This window comes from Liolophura sinensis, chromosome 1 (assembly GCF_032854445.1).
Source record: "Liolophura sinensis isolate JHLJ2023 chromosome 1, CUHK_Ljap_v2, whole genome shotgun sequence".
NCBI classification, from domain to species: domain Eukaryota; kingdom Metazoa; phylum Mollusca; class Polyplacophora; order Chitonida; family Chitonidae; genus Liolophura; species Liolophura sinensis.
Genome location: NC_088295.1, coordinates 75202531 through 75223045, shown reverse-complemented (window position 1 = coordinate 75223045; position 20515 = coordinate 75202531). Strand labels below are relative to the sequence as shown.

The 20515-nt window shown below is 37.7% G+C and overlaps 1 protein-coding gene across 4 annotated transcripts; it reads right to left on the bottom strand.

The window, feature by feature from the left end:
- Positions 1-2185: 2185 nt before the first annotated feature.
- Positions 2186-19876, bottom strand: LOC135472617 (uncharacterized). Of its 4 annotated transcripts, none has more exons than XM_064752215.1 (4): positions 19762-19876; positions 9243-9994; positions 6924-7061; positions 2186-5991 (listed from the first exon to the last, which is right to left on the bottom strand). In XM_064752215.1, the coding sequence occupies exons 2-4, from the start codon at positions 9982-9984 to the stop codon at positions 5186-5188; spliced, it is 1686 nt and encodes a 561-aa protein (XP_064608285.1). In that variant the 5' UTR covers positions 9985-9994; positions 19762-19876; the 3' UTR covers positions 2186-5185. The 4 variants fall into 4 exon arrangements, with proteins under 4 accessions (XP_064608285.1, XP_064608293.1, XP_064608275.1 ...); XM_064752223.1 differs by lacking the exon at positions 19762-19876 and adding an exon at positions 17647-17667; XM_064752205.1 differs by lacking the exon at positions 19762-19876 and adding an exon at positions 13169-13236.
- Between the last annotated feature and the right edge of the window lie 639 nt (positions 19877-20515).

Genomic DNA, 20515 nt, shown 5'->3' with positions numbered 1-20515 from the left:
GACGGTTGTCAGGGTTAATGAATTCAATGAAGCTTGACCGTGTGCTAGGGAGAAATGACAAGGCTTTGTTCGGTACCAGAAAGTACTCGGTACTTGCTATTTTGTGGAGACGTTATTTTGGAGCTTGTATCGCTCATTGTCTCTTTTTGCCATTAGGGCTATTTTGTGGAGACGTTATTTTGGAGCTTGTATCGCTCATTGTCTCTTTTTGCCTTTAGGGCTATTGTGTGGAGACGTTATTTTTGGAGCTTGTATCCCACATTGTCTCTTTTTGCCATTAGGGCTATTTTGTGGAGACGTTATTTTTGGAGCTTGTATCCCACATTGTATCTTTGTGCCATTAGGCACATTTCACCCCAGTTTATCTCAAAGTGACTTTGTGTAGGTTTACGAGGAAACGTACATCAATAGCTCGGCATCACGGACGCTACTGTCAACCCGCCACATAGAAGTTTCATATATTCACAGGCATACATATATTTGTAGTTATTGTATTGTTTTGTATATTATTGTCAGTTGTAGTATTTGTCTAGTTTGTTAAAATGTATGTATTGAACTTATTCAAGCGTCTTCATGCTTCTTTGTTTGATCTTGTGTAAGGCTATCGCTAATCTGAGAGTTAAACATGCCAGTTATTTCTCATATTTACTCTCCGATAGTGGTATCCTTACAAGTACCACCTAAAAAATACATCACTCTAAACGAAAGTTTAACCGACAGATGGACATGACTTCTTTCGCTAAACCTGGGCGTACAGACATTATCACTGTAAAAAAATCATGCATACATAATTTTGTTGTAACCATGTCACCTTAATTTGATAAATGATGAATAATATTTTCGGGGCCCAAAATCCATTCTTACTATTTTTCTGCGTGTCCGGAAATATTGTAGAGAGCATAGTAAATAAAAGTTAAAGGGATATCCTGTTCCCCATAGTGGTAAGTGTTTTTGTTATAAATCAACCCGCGAACTATTGTTATTGTGTACAAGGACATGGTGCACATTAGCGGTCACTCACCTAGCACACGGACAATTCTGGCTGTGACTGTTTACGACACCTACGATGGGAATTCAACATCGGAAACTGGAAATAAACATTTACAATATCACTGAACCGGAAGCATGCAAGTGTTTCAAATCAGAAGAAATACACAGTGTGCCAGGGAGGCTGTTATATATGGATGAAGAAAGTTTTCCTCTTACTGGCTACAAAATGAAACTCTTCGGTGAGCATTTTACATACAGTATAACATCACCAGTGTCTTTGCCATTATAAATAATATATCCTAGATCTCAGGAAAGGATTTCCTTCTTTCTACGATTTGACTTCCTTTTTTGTCCGAGATTGCTTTGACGTTACGTTTGGGCTAGGATAAGGCCAAGGATGGCATAAAAAAGCAACGTCAGGGCACGCTTCATTCAAACAGCTGATGCAGTTACCTGCCCTTGTCAAACATGTGATATCAGTGCAGAGGATCGCGTAGTCTGACATTGTATCCAACCAGTATGTTTCCCTGCATTAACCTCTCACTGCTAAGTGCCAAGCGAGGCAGTAACAACTACTAAGTTTTTGGTATGACCCGACCCGGGTTTGGATCACAGCTCTAACCATGAGGCCACAGAAGCCAATAAAACACTGCCGAAAATACATCTTCCACTTGAAATAACCATCTGTCAAAACAAATAAACTTCTAACCTGAGTAAATATATAAACTTATTCCGAATATACTATACACTACAGAGCTGAACAAAAATATTTCGCAGACGCCATTAATTTTACAGTCTTAGAAATTCTAAATTCTAAAAATTGTCTTAAGCTTCTAAAATTTTCTGTAATGCGATCAGGTTAACTCTCAGACTTTTGCCGGTGTCCAAACTACACCTTATTTGGGAAAAGATTAACTAAACTTGAACTAAATGTATGTGGCTCTACATAAGAAAACTAGCTGATCTAAATATAATAGTTTAAGGGGTGGGCGGAAAGGCACAACCGCATCGACCTTTATCCCCCGATGGAACATATATATGACTCTTGACATGCCTACATACAGATAGCCAGGTAAAATGATTATATACATATTATTTGATTGATTTATTTATTCGTGAATTGATAGCGAACAATTTTTACTGCCGGCCAGTAACAATCCTTGGAGGAGACCGGTGAGCACGAAGAAAATCACCCCTCAGTTAGCAGCTTTTTGACCCTCCAAGGGGCTCACCCAATGTGAGTGTCATTTCCATGGAAGGCAAGTGATACCCAGCATACTTGTAACAATATAATAAAACATTTAACCTCAACAAGACAGTCCTACGGGGACAGTTGATCACTCCTTGTCACCACAGGTTCAAGAGTACTGTTGGGGAACCGTGGAACATAGAAAATTCCCTGTTTTAGGTTGTAGTTGATAAAACCACCACCTCTTGTGTCTGCCGTGACTTACAGACAACGACATGTATGTATCTGCACGCTCATGACATCCCTTAAGGATGAAGTGAAATAATCTGGCAACAACGGACATCAAAAAGAGCACAAAATACAATGTTCAAGATATAAATTTGCCAAGAGTATTTATCATACAATTAATAAATGAAAATTGTGTCACTGTTGATGATATTCTTATTTATCTCATTCAATAGTACAGATGAGAGAAATCTGTGCAGGATAATAACTTAAAGGCTTCACTCCGCTCCCATCCACTTTACTACAACAACATGTAGAAGTAGAATTTACAATTTTTTAACCAACAAAGGAGAAAACAATTAAACACTTAAAAGTTCCTGATCCTACATAAATTCCCCTTTTTTTAATCTATCCAATACAGTTTGATTAAAATCCTCTTTTAAGCATACAGATGTAAGACACAAACCATTCTGCACATAAAACATGAACACCCCACTCATACTTCTCTCGACACAACATGCTACTCACATGTATGAAGGAATATACCCTGCAAAGTGAAGGGTGCAAGGAGGAGAAACAATGCTGGCCGCGGTCATATCAGTGAAATATTCTTGAGTATGGCGTAAAACACCAATCAAATAAATAAATAAATGATTACTATGGAATGAAGGCAATGAAAAGTACTTATGCTTCCCACACTGGTAAAATTTGGGGAATGGCTGAACACATCCTGGTTTTAGGGGTATTTTACAAATATTTAAAATATTGAATATATAACATGGATTTGTATAATGCTGTTGGACACTGTTATAATTTTATTTCATTTAATTGGGGAAGAAAAAAGTCAGAAGGCTTAGTTTAAACAAGAGAAAAAAAAGAGATCCTCAATACTTCTGTTAAATAATTTGGACATATGGTAAGGGATACTCCCCTGCAGAAAACACAATAGTCAATAATGGGCGTGCTGGAGGGTTAAAGATTACACATGCGGCTAGCTTAAGCCTAACCAGAAGGAAAGTTAGAGAAACATGGTGTGCCTACATGTATATTTAAAGCCTAATTGTGTGGGTAGATAACATCTAGATGTTTTCATAAGCCTAAATGTGTGGCTAGTTAAAGCCTAAATGTGTGACTAGTTAACATCTAAATGGGTGCCTAGTTTAGCCTAAAGCTATGGATAGCTGAAGCCTAAATGTGTGGCTAGTTATTAATGTCTAAACTTGTGGCTAGGCAAAGCCTAAATGTGTGGCTAGTTATTAATGTCTAAACTTGTGGCTAGGCAAAGCCTAAATGTGTGGCTAGTTATTAAAGTTTAAACTTGTGGCTAGGCAAAGCCTAAATGTGTGGCTAGTTATTAAAGTCCAAACTTGTGGCTAGGCAAAGCCTAAATGTGTGGCTAATTATTGATGTCTAAACTTGTGGCTAGGCAAAGCCTAAATGTGTGGTTAGTTATTAAAGTCTAAATTTGTGGCTAGGCAAAGCCTAAATGCATATAGTGTTATTAAAGTTTAAACTTGTGGCTAGTTAACCTGAATGTGTGGCTAGTTCTTGAGTTGAGTGTTGCTGCTAGGTAAACCCTAATTAGGCTAAATGTTTACATGACCAGTTTAAGACTAAACTTATGGCTACGGTAACTTTGGGAGAAAGATCACATGCCACACACACTTCAATTTGAACCTCTTCAACGTTCTAGATGGCTTGCCATACATAATTCAACTCCAGAAAGCAGGAGGCATATTCCTGCAAGTTTCTGTATAACGTTTATTAAATATTCAGTTTAATCTGCATTAGATTCCTAAAAAAGATACCTTGTCCTTTTTTCTGTGGCTTAGTTATTTTTTTAGTGGTTAAAAAATGTTAAAAACCCAACATGTGGAAAATTCATCTTGTGGTGGCTGTTTTGTCCAAATGATCACATTCTTAGCCTTAAGATACACCCTGGTGTTATTAATGACACACAGGCAGGGAAAAACTAGATAGTTTCAGACACTCAAAGCTTCAACCATTAAAAAGGCACTTACGTTAACAGAGGTCCAGCTTCATTTCCTTATTAGACAAGGTAGTGTTAATGTAATTTTGGTGGTTGATACAAAAAGGTTGTTCAATATGTACACATTTTTCCTCTCCTCACCACAATATGTGTAAAAAATATCATCACTATTTAAATTCTAATGAAGATTCTCACACTTAAGCCTAATTCCACAGACTGCTCTTTGTTAATAAATTAAACAATTAAACAGCACACATATGAAATTGCAAATGACACAGTACATTGATGACACGTGACACAGTATTCACATAATGGTGATAAAACATACAGAATGTGTTATGTTTAGGACCAGAATTCACAACTGCTAATAGCATGTATCACACGAACAGAATGCCATACATACCCACTCATGACATGTATCACAGTACACACATGACATAGCATGTTGAACAGAATACAGAATAGGGTGAGTCATATAAGTTTTAAGGTCAGTCACCACTATCGTGCTATATCAATACATGGGCTGGAGGTACACAAGAAATGGAAGAACAGACTTAACTTGTACTAGATCAAAAGTTTATACAGTGATTGATACCAAGTGCATGTACAGGTATTTGTAAAGCCTGCCCAGTGCCTAAACATTCAGGTGCAGCAAACTCATATTTTTTTTAACACATTAATTCTATTATTACATTAAAACCTACACCCTATTTCGCTTCACAGCTAAAATATAAACATTTATATATGGTTCAGTCTATACTACAAGAGCTTCTTCAGAGTGGACGATGTGACTACTCAGGGTTTAGTATAGCAAAATCGTCCACAATATTGGGTGGTTCACCAAAATGTTCATAAACGTGCCTTTCATACACGCTCTGTGGTATGTCTGCATGAAAGTCTGTCAGGCACACTGGGCACACCCGTGTGCCTGAGTTGTCTTCTCCTGTTTCAGTGGCCTGGACACCTGTATTACCCATTGCATTTTGTGCTCTTGTCATTTCTCCTGATTCAGTGTTGTCGTAGCATTCAAAGACGTGGTTCTGGAAATCTGCCATGGTGAGGTGGGAGAAGTTCACCGTGCACACTGGGCAGGACCGGTCATTCCTGTTGGCCCGTGAGGGAGGATGGGGCTCTGCATAGGTGAAGCTGTTCTCCAAAGGTTGCGGCCTTCTCACAACATCAGACAAGTCAGTTCCCAGATCAGAGCCTTGGACAGGAATCTTCTGATGACGAGCTGTGTCAGCTAACTGGTTTTGAGAAGAGCTAGGTGAGATCGCTGAATATACGGTATCTGTTTGTTCCCTACCAAAATGAAACTGTTTGCTGTTTTCCCAGCTGTGGTCAAACTTTCCTGGATACACTGGTACATCCTGAACCCTCAATGATCTTGATACCAGACCTTCACTCAGATGACCCGACACTTCTGGGAAATCTGCTTGCTTTACATTCGTAGGAGAAAAAGCTTGGTCTACAGACAAATCAGACGTTTCAGTGGGTGAAGCCATATTTTGATGGACGTTTTTCAATCTACTCAAATCTTTTGTTTCTACAGGATTAGTGAAGTCTGTTGTATATACAACATCCCAGTCTTTAGAATCTGTAAATAAAAGGCATTGGGTTTACCAATTATTCACAATTCAACAATTTATACAAAAGGCTGGAACAGTGGATTACAAAAGTATCAAATTTCAATAAGTGATGTACAAATCCGAAAGAAATTCACTAAAAACAAGGTATACAATACAAATCTCCTTATATTTCATAATAACAAAAGGGTGATCCTGTATGTTGTGATGTTTTCTAGGATTTTTTTTTTATTTATTTATTTGATAGGTGTTTTATGCCGTACTCAAAAATGTTTTACTTATACAGCAGCGACAAGCATTATGTTGGGAGGAGACCGAGAAAAGCCCAAACAAAACCCATGACCATCTGCAAGTTGTTGACAGACAGAGAGGAAGCCAACATGAGCTTGACTTGAATCTACAGCGACCACACTGGTGAGAGGCTCCTAGATCACTGCGCCACATTGGCGTGCTAATCCCCTCGGTCATGGACTATAGTATTAATGCAGACCTTTACATTATAAACTCTGACATGAGCTAGACATGTTTGGCCATCATTCTCACACTTGAAGTTACAAGTTTCACTTTAAGATGTTTGCTTGAAATGCATTCTCACACTTGAACAGGTACAGGTATGCATCATTCTCACAAGTAAGCAGGTACAAGTATGGATCATCCTCACAAGTAAACAGGTACAGGTATGCATCATTCTCACAAGTAAGCAGGTACAAGTATGGATCATCCTCACAAGTAAACAGGCACAGGTATGCATCATTCTCACAAGTAAGCAGGTACAAGTTTGGATCATCCCCACAAGTAAACAAGTACAGGTATGCATCATTCTCATACCTGAACAGGTACAGGTATATGATTCATTCTCACAAATGAAGAGGTACAGGTATATGCATCACCTTCAGAATTGAGCAGGTACAGGTATGGATCGTAATGTATGGCAGTGACTTACCTTTAGAGAGTTGGTCTGCCTGTAGCAGCCGGATCAGCTCATTTTGCTGATCCACCACACGCTTCAGCGTCTCCATACTTTCCTGGCACTGCTTCATACGCTCCTTCACAGCCTGGAACTCAGCCACACTGACCACACCTAGCAACATAACCAGACCATCAAAACTTAACACTACGTTATCCAACAAAAACAAACAAAACAAGACAGTCCAAATAATTTTTATCCCACACTAAAATACACAAAACTTATGCAGGAAGCAAGCTGGTTTTTGAGTCTGATCTAAGAGACCACAAAATAAACCTGCACATGGAAGTTTACAAAAAAAATGGAAAAAACTTGGATTGGTTCTTCCGTGGGAAGCAATGTCTATATATACAAGGACCAAGCTGTTAGGATCCACAAAGTAAACCTGCATCCAAAATTTAGTCAAAACGTAGACAATATTAAGTGCAACTGCATGGACACTAACTGGCTAAAGTCTGACAGACACACAGACAGACATGACGGACACACAGGCAGATGGAGAGACCTAATTCAATATCCTTGCTTCCGTAGAAGTGTGGGATAATTAAGTGTAGAATTTAGACTTGATATAAAACCTTATGCTCCATGCTGGTTTAATTAGTGGGTGTGATAATAACATCAGGTTATGGTGACTTTTGTCAATTTTTATATATATACATGTACCAGCATGTACATTGGAGAAAAAACATTTACATGTAAGTATTTCTGTATGAATGATACCAGGCTGACTGTAGACCACCGAGAATGAGTAACATTAGTGACTAGTTTCGCCAGATACATGCATTAGACAACTAAGTTCAATGTTTCTCATGCCTGGTGAATGCCAGTAAAACAGAATATGATCTTTGGAAATCATCACTAATGAACAAAAGTTCATGTCAAACACTGGTGGGACTTAATTCTCTGCTTTTTGTTGTTTGATAAATTTCCTGGTGTATTCCTAGCTTCATGGACAGACAATAAACACCTCAATAAATGCAGCCTGGTTTTCCCCAAGCCTTCGGGAAACGGGGTGTCCTAGCACTAACAAGTTTCCTGTCAGGTTAAATATAGAGTATTCATCAGTCCAGATCATGCGGAAATGATTGATGCTTCTACTGAGATACAACAACATCAATAAATACATGACAAAAAGTAGGAAATTGGACACATTTTGGTTTTCATGTAAAAGCACAGTCTAATTTTTCCTGTTTACCTGAAATTTGATACAGGTAAAAAGTAATGTAATTAGGCTGCTAATACCATAAATAATCCAAAGTTCTGACCAAGAATGTGCAGTTTTTAGAGGCTCATACATACATGTATAAATGTCATAAAATATTATCTTTGTGCTGAAACTCTGATTTTCTTTGGTAGGATATCAACCTTGAAACATGTATGTGATGGACAAGTAAAACTCTCAGAATCTGGCAAAAACAGGACCTCATGGATAAAATTTGAGGTCAGTTACTTTAGGTGCAATTTTGCTTCCCATGTGATTCAAAGTAACATGTACATATCCTACCACATGTTTTGTTATTTAGCAGAAATTGCTGTTTTGAAGTTTCTTTTTGCTGACATACATACATGTACATACTGTTATGTACATGTAGTTTTAACAACCATAATTTACTTTTATTCACATCCTGGTGTACATACTGACTGTCTGGTTATAAACATGTACTTAGTTTTTTAAATCCAAAATGTCATATTAAGTTCAGGGTGTATAAACATTATACTGGCAAAACTGTCATCACAATAAAATGTAAGTACTTGTATTTCAGTGCTGGCTGCATACTGATAAAACCACATGATGCCTCGCTAAACCTTATGCAAACCAGTTGTTTTTCTTTTCATATCTGAGAAATCAAGTTTTTTAAATACTTTTTTTTTATAATTTAGAGAGGCTAAACTGGTAATTTTTGGCAAAAAATCCATTTGCACTAATCACACTTTCAGTATTTACCAAGAATAGCTGAAATTATTTCCTCTCTGTCAGTAAACATCAGGCTCATTCCTGTGCTTCTTAATTCAAATGAATCTAAAGATTGAAAAAGTTATAACACAACATTATAAATTTTACGAACCATATTACCAATTTCGAATGGTAACACATAATCAGATTGTCAGACAAGGCTGATATTTTGTGAAAGGTTATTTTGGCTATTCTAGAATAAAACAATCAAAAATTTGATTGAATTTGTGCTGATCAAGTCTTTTGCCAAAAATCTCTGATAAGAACTCTTTAAAACTTATATATGATACCTCTACTGTGCACGTACATGTACACCCTCAACCATTAAAACCATTCCATACCTTTCTGACCAGGATAACTGGATGGGTACTCATTTGGTAATGCACTTGGCTCAGAAGATTTTGAGAGCACTAAGCGCTCAAACTGTTGTTGTAAGCTCTGAACCATGTCATCTTTGGAATTCAACGCTTCTTTAAGTCTGTTCACTTCTTGATTTAAATTCCTTATCGTCACTTTTAACTCGGCTACTTCTCGAGCTGCCCGGACTTTCCCTTCTTCACATTCTACTGACTTACTGGACAGTTCAGATTTAAGTCTGTCTCTTTCCTGAGAACTAGCCCCATATTTTGACCTAAATTCATCCAGTTTTTGTCTGGTGTGTTTAAGTTCTGCCTCCAGTATGGAGTACTTTGTCTCCGCTACAGTAATTTGACGCGTTAGGTGGTTGATGAGTCCCTGCTTGGCTTGATCCTCTACACTTTGGTCAGCCATCGCTGCTGCCCCCTGCTCTCCCATTCCTGCCCCAAATGGGGGACAATTCTCCCCAGACAGAAAACTATTGTCAAAAGCCATTCTCTGGGTGCTGTTTTCTCGCGTATGCCTTCTTAGAGCTCTGTATCGCTGCTCAGATTCATTATAGCGTTTTTTCAGGTCTCTGTAGGCCGTCTGAAGTGCGTGGGTAGAGGCTGGGATGTCTACGGAGGTCAGTCTGAATGGTGAGAGGCCGCTTCCATCCTCACTAATGGTAATCTGATCCTCCTCAGTGTCTGGGAGGATGCTGATATCATCCTCATGGACATCCATAACACACTCTCTACAACACAAAACACAGACATTTTCATTTCCTACAAATCAGATATCTAACAAGAAAAGCGATGACATGTCAAAGAAGTAAAACAATTATCACACAATGCACCAGCCATCAGAAAATTACACAAGTAGACCTATCACTACTATGATACTGCTAAAAGAACCCAAAGTAATATGTCATACAATCAGATGAAGCAAATTCCAATCAGATTATCAGGTAAATTAATCAGACATTATATTACAAGTATTAGTAAAGCAATCAGACATCCTACAAGTGAGATGCTATACAGGCGAAGCCATCAAATGTCATGCAGGTAAAGCCATCAGATGTCACACAGCCAAAGCCATCAGATGTCACACAGCCAAAGCCATCAGATGTCATACAGGTAAGGTAAAACCATCATACGTCATACAACCAAAGCCATCAGATACCATACAGGTAAGGTAAAGCCATCAGATGTCATGCAGGTAAAGCTATCAGATATCATATAAATGAGGTAAAGCCATCAGATGTCATGCAGGCAAAGCCATCACATATCATACAGGTAAAGGCATCAGATGTCATACAGGTAAGGCCATCAGATATCATACAGGTACAGCCATCACAGATCATACAGGTAAAGCCATCAAATGTCCCACAGGTAAGGCCAACAGATATCATACAGGTACAGCCATCACATATCATACAGGTAGAGCCATCAAATGTCCCACAGGTTAAGCCATCAGATATCATACAGGTACAGCCATCACATATCATACAGGCAGAGCCATCAAATGTCCCACAGGTAAAGCCATCAGATATCATACAGGTAAACCCATCACATATCATACAGGTAGAGCCATCAAATGTCCCACAGGTAAAGCCATCAGATATCATACAGGTACAGCCATCACATATCATACAGGTAAAGCCATCAGATATCCCACAGGAAAGGCCAACACATACCATACAGGTACAGCCATCACATATCATACAGGTAAACCCATCACATATCATACAGGTAAAGCCATCAAATATCCCACAGGAAAGGCCAACACATACCATACAGGTAAACCCATCAGATATCCCACAGGTAAAGCCATCACATATCATACAGGTACAGCCATATCATACAGGTAAACCCATCAGATATCCCACAGGTAAAGCCATCACATATCATACAGGTACAGCCATCACATATCATACAGGTAAACCCATCAGATATCCCACAGGTAAAGCCATCACATATCATACAGGTACAGCCATCACATACCATACAGGTAAACCCATCAGATATCCCACAGGTAAAGCCATCACATATCATACAGGTACAGCCATCACATATCATACAGGTAAACCCATCAGATATCCCACAGGTAAAGCCATCACATATCATACAGGTACAGCCATCACATATCATACAGGTAAACCCATCAGATGTCATACAGTCGATTAAGGTTAATCCACATTCACCTGTTGAGATTCAGATCTCTACATAAAGGTGAAGTTGATCTGAAAATCTCTAGTCAGTGGAACACACTGATGTCATAAGGTATACAGTGCATAGACATATATATACAGTACCCTAATTTTTCTTTGCCCAGTTTCCTCCCACCATAAATGCTGGCTGCCGTTGTATAAGTGAAATATTCTTGAGTACAATGTAAAACTTCAATCAAATAAATAAATAAATAATTTTTCTTTTCACATATGAAAGAGGACCTTTTTACTTGTACTTGTATAAAGAACCCACCTGTATAAAGCCTATTACAGAGATAATCGTGGTATTACCTTAAACACTGGCAAGTCCCCAAAATGAGTTCTTAAGATTACCCATGATACCTACACATATATACATGTTATAGTGAATAATTGTACATGCGAAATGTACTCAACAGTTCAGTGATTCAAAGTAAAGAGTCTGGTATTAAAGTACATTAACTGCACACATCCAATGTACATGTACATGTACACTATTTTGAATATTAACATCTTGTGATGATTGCCCTGACTAAGAACAGAATACGTCACGTATCATACACGAGTGCATTATGCTCAGCTGCCTACGTTTCTCATGTCTTTGTCAAAATCCCCTCATTTATACTTCCTGATGCAGTAGAGAAGTAAGTACGAATTAAGAGTTACACATCAGCACACTTTTTACGTGTCATATCTGGTGACAGCTCATCTCGAAAAAAAACAAAAAAGATTAATTGTCTTTAATTCCATGACTATATATATAAATATATACATGTGTAGTTGAAACATTGTTGATATCACTGGCTGTGGTGAGCATGAAACATCCTTTTTTCTCACTAAGGAGCCTTCTTCCCAACCCAAGAATCATAGAGGTGTTTGCATTTCAATGTTTTATAACTATTAATATCCAAAAATTTGAGTAACTGTCCAACATGGAAATGAAACAAGTAGAATAATGAAGTGTCCATTTACTCCCTAAGACTACCCTGACAGTGGATCTATTGTACGTTTCCAGAGTCAGCAAACATACAACTTAAAGTTCTATGGCCCTTCAGAAAAAATAATATTAGACAAATGACAAGAGAAAGATTACTGTTACAACAACCACATACATGTGCATGACAGACAATGTTACTAACATGGGCACTGTTGAGGTACATATCTGTACAATATTGCTGAGTCTACAAATTCGTACATATTCTGTATGGTAAAACAGCTACATGTAGGATATACGTACATGTATTTACACTACAGATCCGCGTCATTAGTCCTCAATACACTTTTCTTTCTTTACTCAGGCTTCACTAATTCACTTGTACTATAGTTGTATAACCATTGAGAATCGTAGATTGAAATTATGTATACGTTCTTGTATCCGTAACAACTAACATAAATAAAATGCTGACCTACCACAATTTTAACTCGCCGCGCTTGAAATCCTTAAAAGCAAATGGTACAGGATTTCTGTTTTACTCGAACGTGGAACAAGTGACATCTCGGTGCTGTGTAGTCAATTTTAAACGTTACGAACCGTCATATGGTAACCCACTAAACGTTTCTTGGCGAAAGTTCAAATGAGTGTTTTCCAGTTTGACGCAGTAAATTAGACCTAAATCACTATTGATTACTATGATTAACAATCATATGGAGTTTTCATGAGAGATAAAATACTGCACTGACTGACCTTTACATTTAAGTGTGGTGGTTAGTCATTCTTACCTTAGAGATCACGAGGAAACCATTGCCCTTCCCTTATCAAATCTAAACACGGCTACTTTTACATATAAATGGCGCCTACTGTAGGGAATCACGTCGGGAATTCCCCTCAAACTGCTTTCATAGACATCAACGAAATAGTCTCACTGTCAGGAGATTACGCTGCACAAACTCGCACCTTGCCCACAACACTGTAGTACCCAATATGGCAACAGTGCTGCTCATGGATGTAGGCTGCCCAGGGCAAAACACTGAATAGTTTAATCAAGACCCATCTTTACATTAAAAAACATGTAGGCCTAAGCCTACCAGTAAGCTTAATCAGCAAGACGCTGTTCGATTTCAGCGCACATTAAGATTCATTTCACAAGATTCACGAATTCTGAATGCTACACGCACTTGTGCCATATAAAATGAGAATGACAAGCCATATGAAGGGGAGCTCATTCGAGAAATTCACCTGCATGGTGTAATACTAGGGGAGAGTGAGGCATAACGTGCTACCGCCTGTATGGTCACTTCTAGTGTTAGATATGGCTATTTGTACAACATAAACGTTGCTGTCAATGATAAATGTCGACAAATGGTCAGGCTATCCTAGAGACCAGACAAAATTCCGATCACCTTTGATCTACGGTAAGTAGGCCTATGTTTTTATCTCCAGTGCTCAAAGGTTTTGTGGGTGCTTGTAATTGCAAAGTTGCATTTGTTTTCACGACCATTTCATCGAGCTCATAAAAACACCTAGAGGTAAACGATTCGTGAGCTACTTTTGAAACGTGTCAACGTTATAGCAAATTTACCTGGGGCAAAACGGCACACCATGCAGTCCGTTTTGTCCCGATCAACTGTTCATTTTGGCTCATATTCTCAATTAAATACTGTAATTTAGGCAAACACTCTCTAATCTAAAATAATACTAATCTGAAAAGAACAATCATATCAAATCAGAAGAAACATGGGGAAACCAATTATTTATATAAAAGTACACGTACATGTATGGTGTTTGCAATATATGAAGAGTGTATAATGTACACTTTCACAGCTGCCTGAAATGGTAGTTTACGTTGACAAATTATGCTACCAGCCTTTTAAATATTATTTTTCCTCATTAATATTGTAAAATTATCCAAGCTGAAAACATATCATAAACTATACGCCTAAATATGGAGCAGACCCATACGAAAACATAACGTTTCGTGAATCTTTTAAACGTCGGACGCAGATATTCTAATCTGGCTTATATTTGACTTCTCATTCTAAAATTTAAACTCTTCCACATTCACTGCATGTACCGAAATGAAGAACTACAAAGACTTTAATACATTCAACCACTGGAAAGCTAGTAATTAAACCATGAAATGGTCAGTCACCCATGGCTTCTATTTTATATTAATGCACGGCAAGTTGCTTAACCAAAGTAGCATGCACACAGAAATATTTTATTTAACAAAAACCAGTACAGATAAAGGCAAACGAATGAAAAGGCACCAGTATAGGTATCTGCATTTAACAAAGTTTATAGTGATCCAGGGTATTGCAACCTCTGACCTTGTTGACCACGTGGTCCTTGTATAATTCCTTTATAGCTGTATATTGGTATTTAGACATATATACATATTTTAATTATCTACAAGTATATATGCTAGTAACAACTTTTTATTGTACTTTAATACGTATTTGTATAGTTTATGAAACGAAACGGAACCAGGGAGGGGCTCCTTAGGTTAGTGAGTATTAAAAATTTACATATTTCAGGAAAATGAATGATATTAATAATGAAATATATACATGTATATTTATGGATGTTTTGGGACATTTGTCTGAGATCATATTAGAATTCATATACAGGTTTATTATATATTTTACATTTAAACTATAAAATATAATCAAAATTAAAACCATGTATTGGACTACGGTGTGTGCATGTGTAAGCCTACCATCGATGATGCACACCTATCTACATCATTCGTGGCTATGAATATTACACGATGTGTGTTACAAATCGTTTGTTTACCTCACTAAAACAAAAAGAATAAAAAGCGTAATACCAGTGCCGAGTTATGTGTAAAATGTCTAACGAGGCAAAATGGACCAAGGGTCTATGGGGCCAAACGGACTTTTCTCAGGTGAGCATTTCTTTACCTACTGGCGCAACCGTCGACACATGAGATTCCTGGCTATATTTATAATGAAAGCTTACGTACTCTTTTATAACATGATCGTTTGTACATTACCCATGGGACTACTGAGACTCGCACCTGAGCCTCCAAAGTTAGCTAGTCAATTATGCCCCACTCTCTCCAACTCGGTATATACATGGATAGATTGTAAGTGCAAATTTACAACAGCTGTTACACATACATAAGTTGTCACTTATACACTTTTTGTGGACTAATCTTGGTCTTTCTATAAATACTTAGTGGACTGAAAATCAAATACGATGACTATCAAGCTAGACATATACATGTAGATTACCACCAGAAACATGCATGGATCCTTTCTATATGTTTCAAAACTTCCGCTTTAAACAACAGAAATAGTAAATTTTAATATATAATTGTCAACAAATAGTTAATATTTAGCATTTATAGCAAACTATATGTACATATAAATAGTACTGATATTAGTCATATTGTTTAAACCGGCTATCATGCTTTTATGACGCCAATGAAGAAATACATAACGATTGCATCTTGTTAATATCACTGCTCTCTAACCTACATGTAGCCTAGAGATAAGGTGTCAGCCTATACACTCTGCTTCTCTGAATTTCAATGTATATCTTTGATACTATATACTGAGCTCTGTATGTCATTACAAATATTGCCTTTTGTAAGTGACAATTAGCACCACAAGCTCTGTACATTGATATGTTTAACTTCGGCGTCCATTGAATGCATTTAGAATACTTTTCCTTCCTCATACTTGTATAAGCTTGTTTTCGAGACAACTGCTATACGTCATCACCTCGGGTGACGCCCTGCTTATTAAAAAAGAAGTGGTATGCTGGATAATGGACGTGCGGAGTACTGTACATAAGCAATAGGGTATAGTGACGTTAAGGTGTTGACAAAAGCACTGGTGACAAGGTGACAAACTAATCGTTGTTTTCACCATATAATGCATGTAGTGTGCATATCTGCACATCACACGCGAGCAAGTTTGTCCTGGATGATCCGTTTTTTTTCATCAATAACTCGAACCACCATGGCTTATGAGTCAAAATTCTTGTCTATGCCGTTAAATAACAACCAGATAAATATATCATATATTCCGCATCGAAGTCGGGAGACGTTGGCATAAACTCGGGGCGGGCCATACCAAAGACTTTAAAAATACGTTTTGCTACATTATTAAAACTTAAATGTGGCATCTTTTCCGCATTGGATAAGTATTGTATTATACACTTGCACACGATCGATAACAATATGAAATTGGGTTTCCTTTATTCGTCCGCTCCTCAATCGTTTTATTGAAGTTGTACAAACTACACCTGTGCCCAAAGCAGTAACAAAACAGTAAAGCAGCGACGGTCTGCGTCAGAAAGCGATCGACATGTCTTGACAATTGTCAGTTATAAACAGGAAACAGCAAACCGCAAACTGGGTCATCATAATGTGTCGTTCTGACAGAAGATGCAATGTATGTTATCATGGCGATCTTGATGCCTGCACCGGTGACAACAGATCTTCTCATATATGCTGTACGCCTAAATATGATGTTTGAATTTCTTCGCGAACGTAATTACCAAATTATTAAATTATTTTGTATGATTTCAAAACTATGCTTTTAAAAAAAAATGATTTGGACGGAAATGACAACTCCGGACTTGAACCCACATGCAATCTGTGTGCTCATCGAGCAACGCAGTTGCGAGAGTTACGGTGTCAAACAGCTCCATGAAACTTAACGTGCCTGACTGACACACGGTTGACGTCGACTTCACAGTTGATGCTAGGGAAGTTTTGATGTGCGTTCGAATAGTGGTAAATATTCCTTACCATCAATCACATACATTTGGGGATGTTTCACACCGTATAAATCTCGCAAATGCGTTGTTCGATGAGAGTGACCGCGCTTCACAACTATATATCTTGCACATCTTGCAATATGCTTCCCGATCTCGTTGAGCGATGGTATTTGGGACATATCATGGTAAAAGGAGGGGCGGGGGTGGGGGAGTCTTCCAAATCAGAGTACAGAGTCACTGTTTTAACCATGATGGTTCGAAGTCGAGATCCAAAGAGATCTGTTGTAAACAGGTAATTATTTATTTATCAGTGTACAAGCCCGGTGCAAATTACATATGGTGTACATGCTGTGGAGCGCACCAAACTCACTCAAATGCATGTAGGTCTATACTGTTACAGTTGGACATTTTCACTGAGCCATAGCATCTATAAATAGAGTATACAACACATACATCAAACACATGTACCACTAAAACAAGTCACATACATACATACATACATACATACATGTTATATGCATGAGAAGGTTTTCCAGCGACTTGTGGACAGTTGTGCGTTTCCCCCGGGCTCTGCTCGGTTTGCTTCTAAATATACACAGTAAAAACTGATAGGTATATATATGTTCAAATAAAAGCCGTTATTTGACCACTCCATTAGACATGTCACTTTTTTTTCTATAAAACACCAATGTTTTGGAGAAAACGTTGGAATGATTTACTGAAAACGTCAATGTTATAAAAAGATGCCAGCCTAGGTTTTAATAAAAACGTATTCGTGTATAGTCCCACCATATACATGTAACGCGTTTATGGATAAGGCGTCTGTGTTCAAATAAAAACAGCAGGAAAGTTGCATATTAATGCGTGTGTTTTTATAAATATATGTCATGCGTCGTTGATATTTGCAGTGTAACGCAGACCGCCGTCGTATGGTTGAAATATTCAACATGGTGTAAAACACCAATCAAATAAATAAAAAAATAAATAAATGTTATATGTGTTTTAAAATTATAGAAATAGCAAAGGAAGGAAAATATTTTGAGCTGATTTAATGAATCAGCCTTGGGCCATTTCTTGGCTTTACGGTATCTCCTTCTTTGAAGATTCACTAAGTTCAATTAAAATTTGCCCATATATATGCGAACCTCCCGCTGTAATATTGGCCTATTCAAAACTTGACAAATATACATTCCGGCTCTTTATTTTAAATACTGAAGTTCAAGGACAAAAGTAAACAGATTCTAAATCAAAATTCATATCACCAAGATGACCATCATATATCATCCACATTTGATGTTATTAACAGACTTTCGTCAAAATGAGGTTTCATATCAACCTTTATCTTTACATTTGCGAGTATAGGCGGGATAAATGATATCCGTGTCATTTTCTGGTACAGCCAGCTTTTGGTAAACATGTACACGTACATCACGTGATTCAAGCTATATATCTTATTTACTCCGCGATATCACTACAAATTATCAAAGTATCAGTTGAACTTACATGACCACGCGCTGATAGTAGATCAATGGTGACCAGTCAGTTAATTTTACACCATGATAATGCCGCTTTTCTTTTCCCGTTATACACTGAGTGAAAAGATACATCAGCCTTCATATTGGCCCCACGTGTTCACCATATACCATATATACATGGATCAAGTACAGCAACCATCCTTATGGAACAAATTCGCATCCAGATATATTTGTAGAACATATTTGTATTGTTATATTTACAAGTACCAAATGCACTGGGCCTCTTCATAAAACAATTTGCATCGCCACATCTTGACGGAAAAAATCCGTACTATTTATTTTGTTTCGTATCTCTACGGAACAAATTTATCCTGCATCAAATCCTTCGCATTATCGTTTATCCTACAGTATATATCTATGGAACAAATTGACACTGGTATGTTATTATATGCCCCAGATCTCTATATGGAACGAATTCATACATTTATTCTGCGTCGCTTTGACTATGGAACACATAGTCACAAAGTACCGGTACTTTTAATCTGTTAATTATCATGTATACTAAATCTTTATAGAACATATCCGAATTCGCACGCATGCATGGCGCAAACCCATATATACTACCTTATTTATCCCATAGCTCCACCAGACTTCAGTATGGAACAAATTTATATTGTTATGATTATGTTGCACAATCTTTATACAAGTACGTATATCGGCCTACAGTCGTTTGTTTTGTCATCCACAATCACGTAGAACACAATATTTACCATGTATATACCTGTCATAATAATACAGAACAAAGACTCATTATATGAGTGAACAGACTTTCACTTGCCCTTTTTACACGCGTCAAGGTCATAAACACACGCAGACACCTCAATCTCAATAGCCGACCTGATAGCTAAGTACTGCCATATATGCCTGGGCATATATGCAAACTAAGGTTTTGAAACTCGTGCACATATGTCAGAAGAACGTATTTATCCTTTTAGCAAATATCAAGGTTGTGGACAACGTTGTGTTTGCATTTTACAGTATAGTGGTCAGCCTATTGGTGGGCCCCTATATAGACTTACACTCTCTCTGACATAGCCTATTCAGTATACAGATTTAAACATGGCGTAACAGTTACCGGTGTATCTTACCACATATGGCGATTTGTCGCGACTCAGCTTCCAGCTTGCAGGTATTATTATTTGTGGGTATATTACCCTATACTTCTGCTAAATGTAACTTCGGCCCATTTGTCTTCAAAACCGATATCCACGGCATTTTTTGTTGGTTTTTCCAGGGGAAATCCCCTATCCCGGCATTCTTTCCCTTCCATACAGTGTAGAGCTTGTTGCATCAGAATAATAACATGCTTTTTTCATGGCGAAAAATTATTTTGTAAATAGCGACATCTATAGTTGGAAAGGAAATATTTGATTAAATATTCATACACAAGTTATCCGTCCAGGATCGAGACTATATCGCATGCTATATCCCGTCGCACAGTGTGGGTACAGGAAGGTGAGACCACTGTATTAGATGTGTTCACACAAGGTTGTTACAGCCTGTTTTTACGGCTTACATGCATGGCGAGCTACGTCTGGACAAGCGCGACGTCTTTATCGTCGTCCCACTGCGGCTACATAAGACCATGCAGCGTTCAAGCTTTTTCATTCATCTCAGAGGTTCTGCATTTTTTTATTTTCTAATAAATGGAATTGTCATTGAGTTGTTGCATCTTAAATGAAGGTGCTATAGGATATGTTCGCTAAAACTGTTTTAGTTAAATTTCGGGTCGTACCACATCATAAGCAAGTCCCAGCTGCTTCATGAGCAGAACCCAGGAGGGGTACATCAATTTTGAACATGTAAAGAGTGTGTCAATGAAAGCTTGGTTGTCAACGATAT

Coding starts and splice junctions, on each gene's coding strand:
- LOC135472617 (XM_064752215.1), bottom strand. CDS start 9,984: ATGGATGTCCATGAGGATGATATCAGCATCCTCCCAGACACTGAGGAG. Junction 7,062..9,242: donor CAGTTATCCTGGTCAGAAAG/GTATGGAATGGT, acceptor TTATGTTGCTAG/GTGTGGTCAGTGTGGCTGAG. Junction 5,992..6,923: donor GGCAGACCAACTCTCTAAAG/GTAAGTCACTGC, acceptor TTTTATTTACAG/ATTCTAAAGACTGGGATGTT.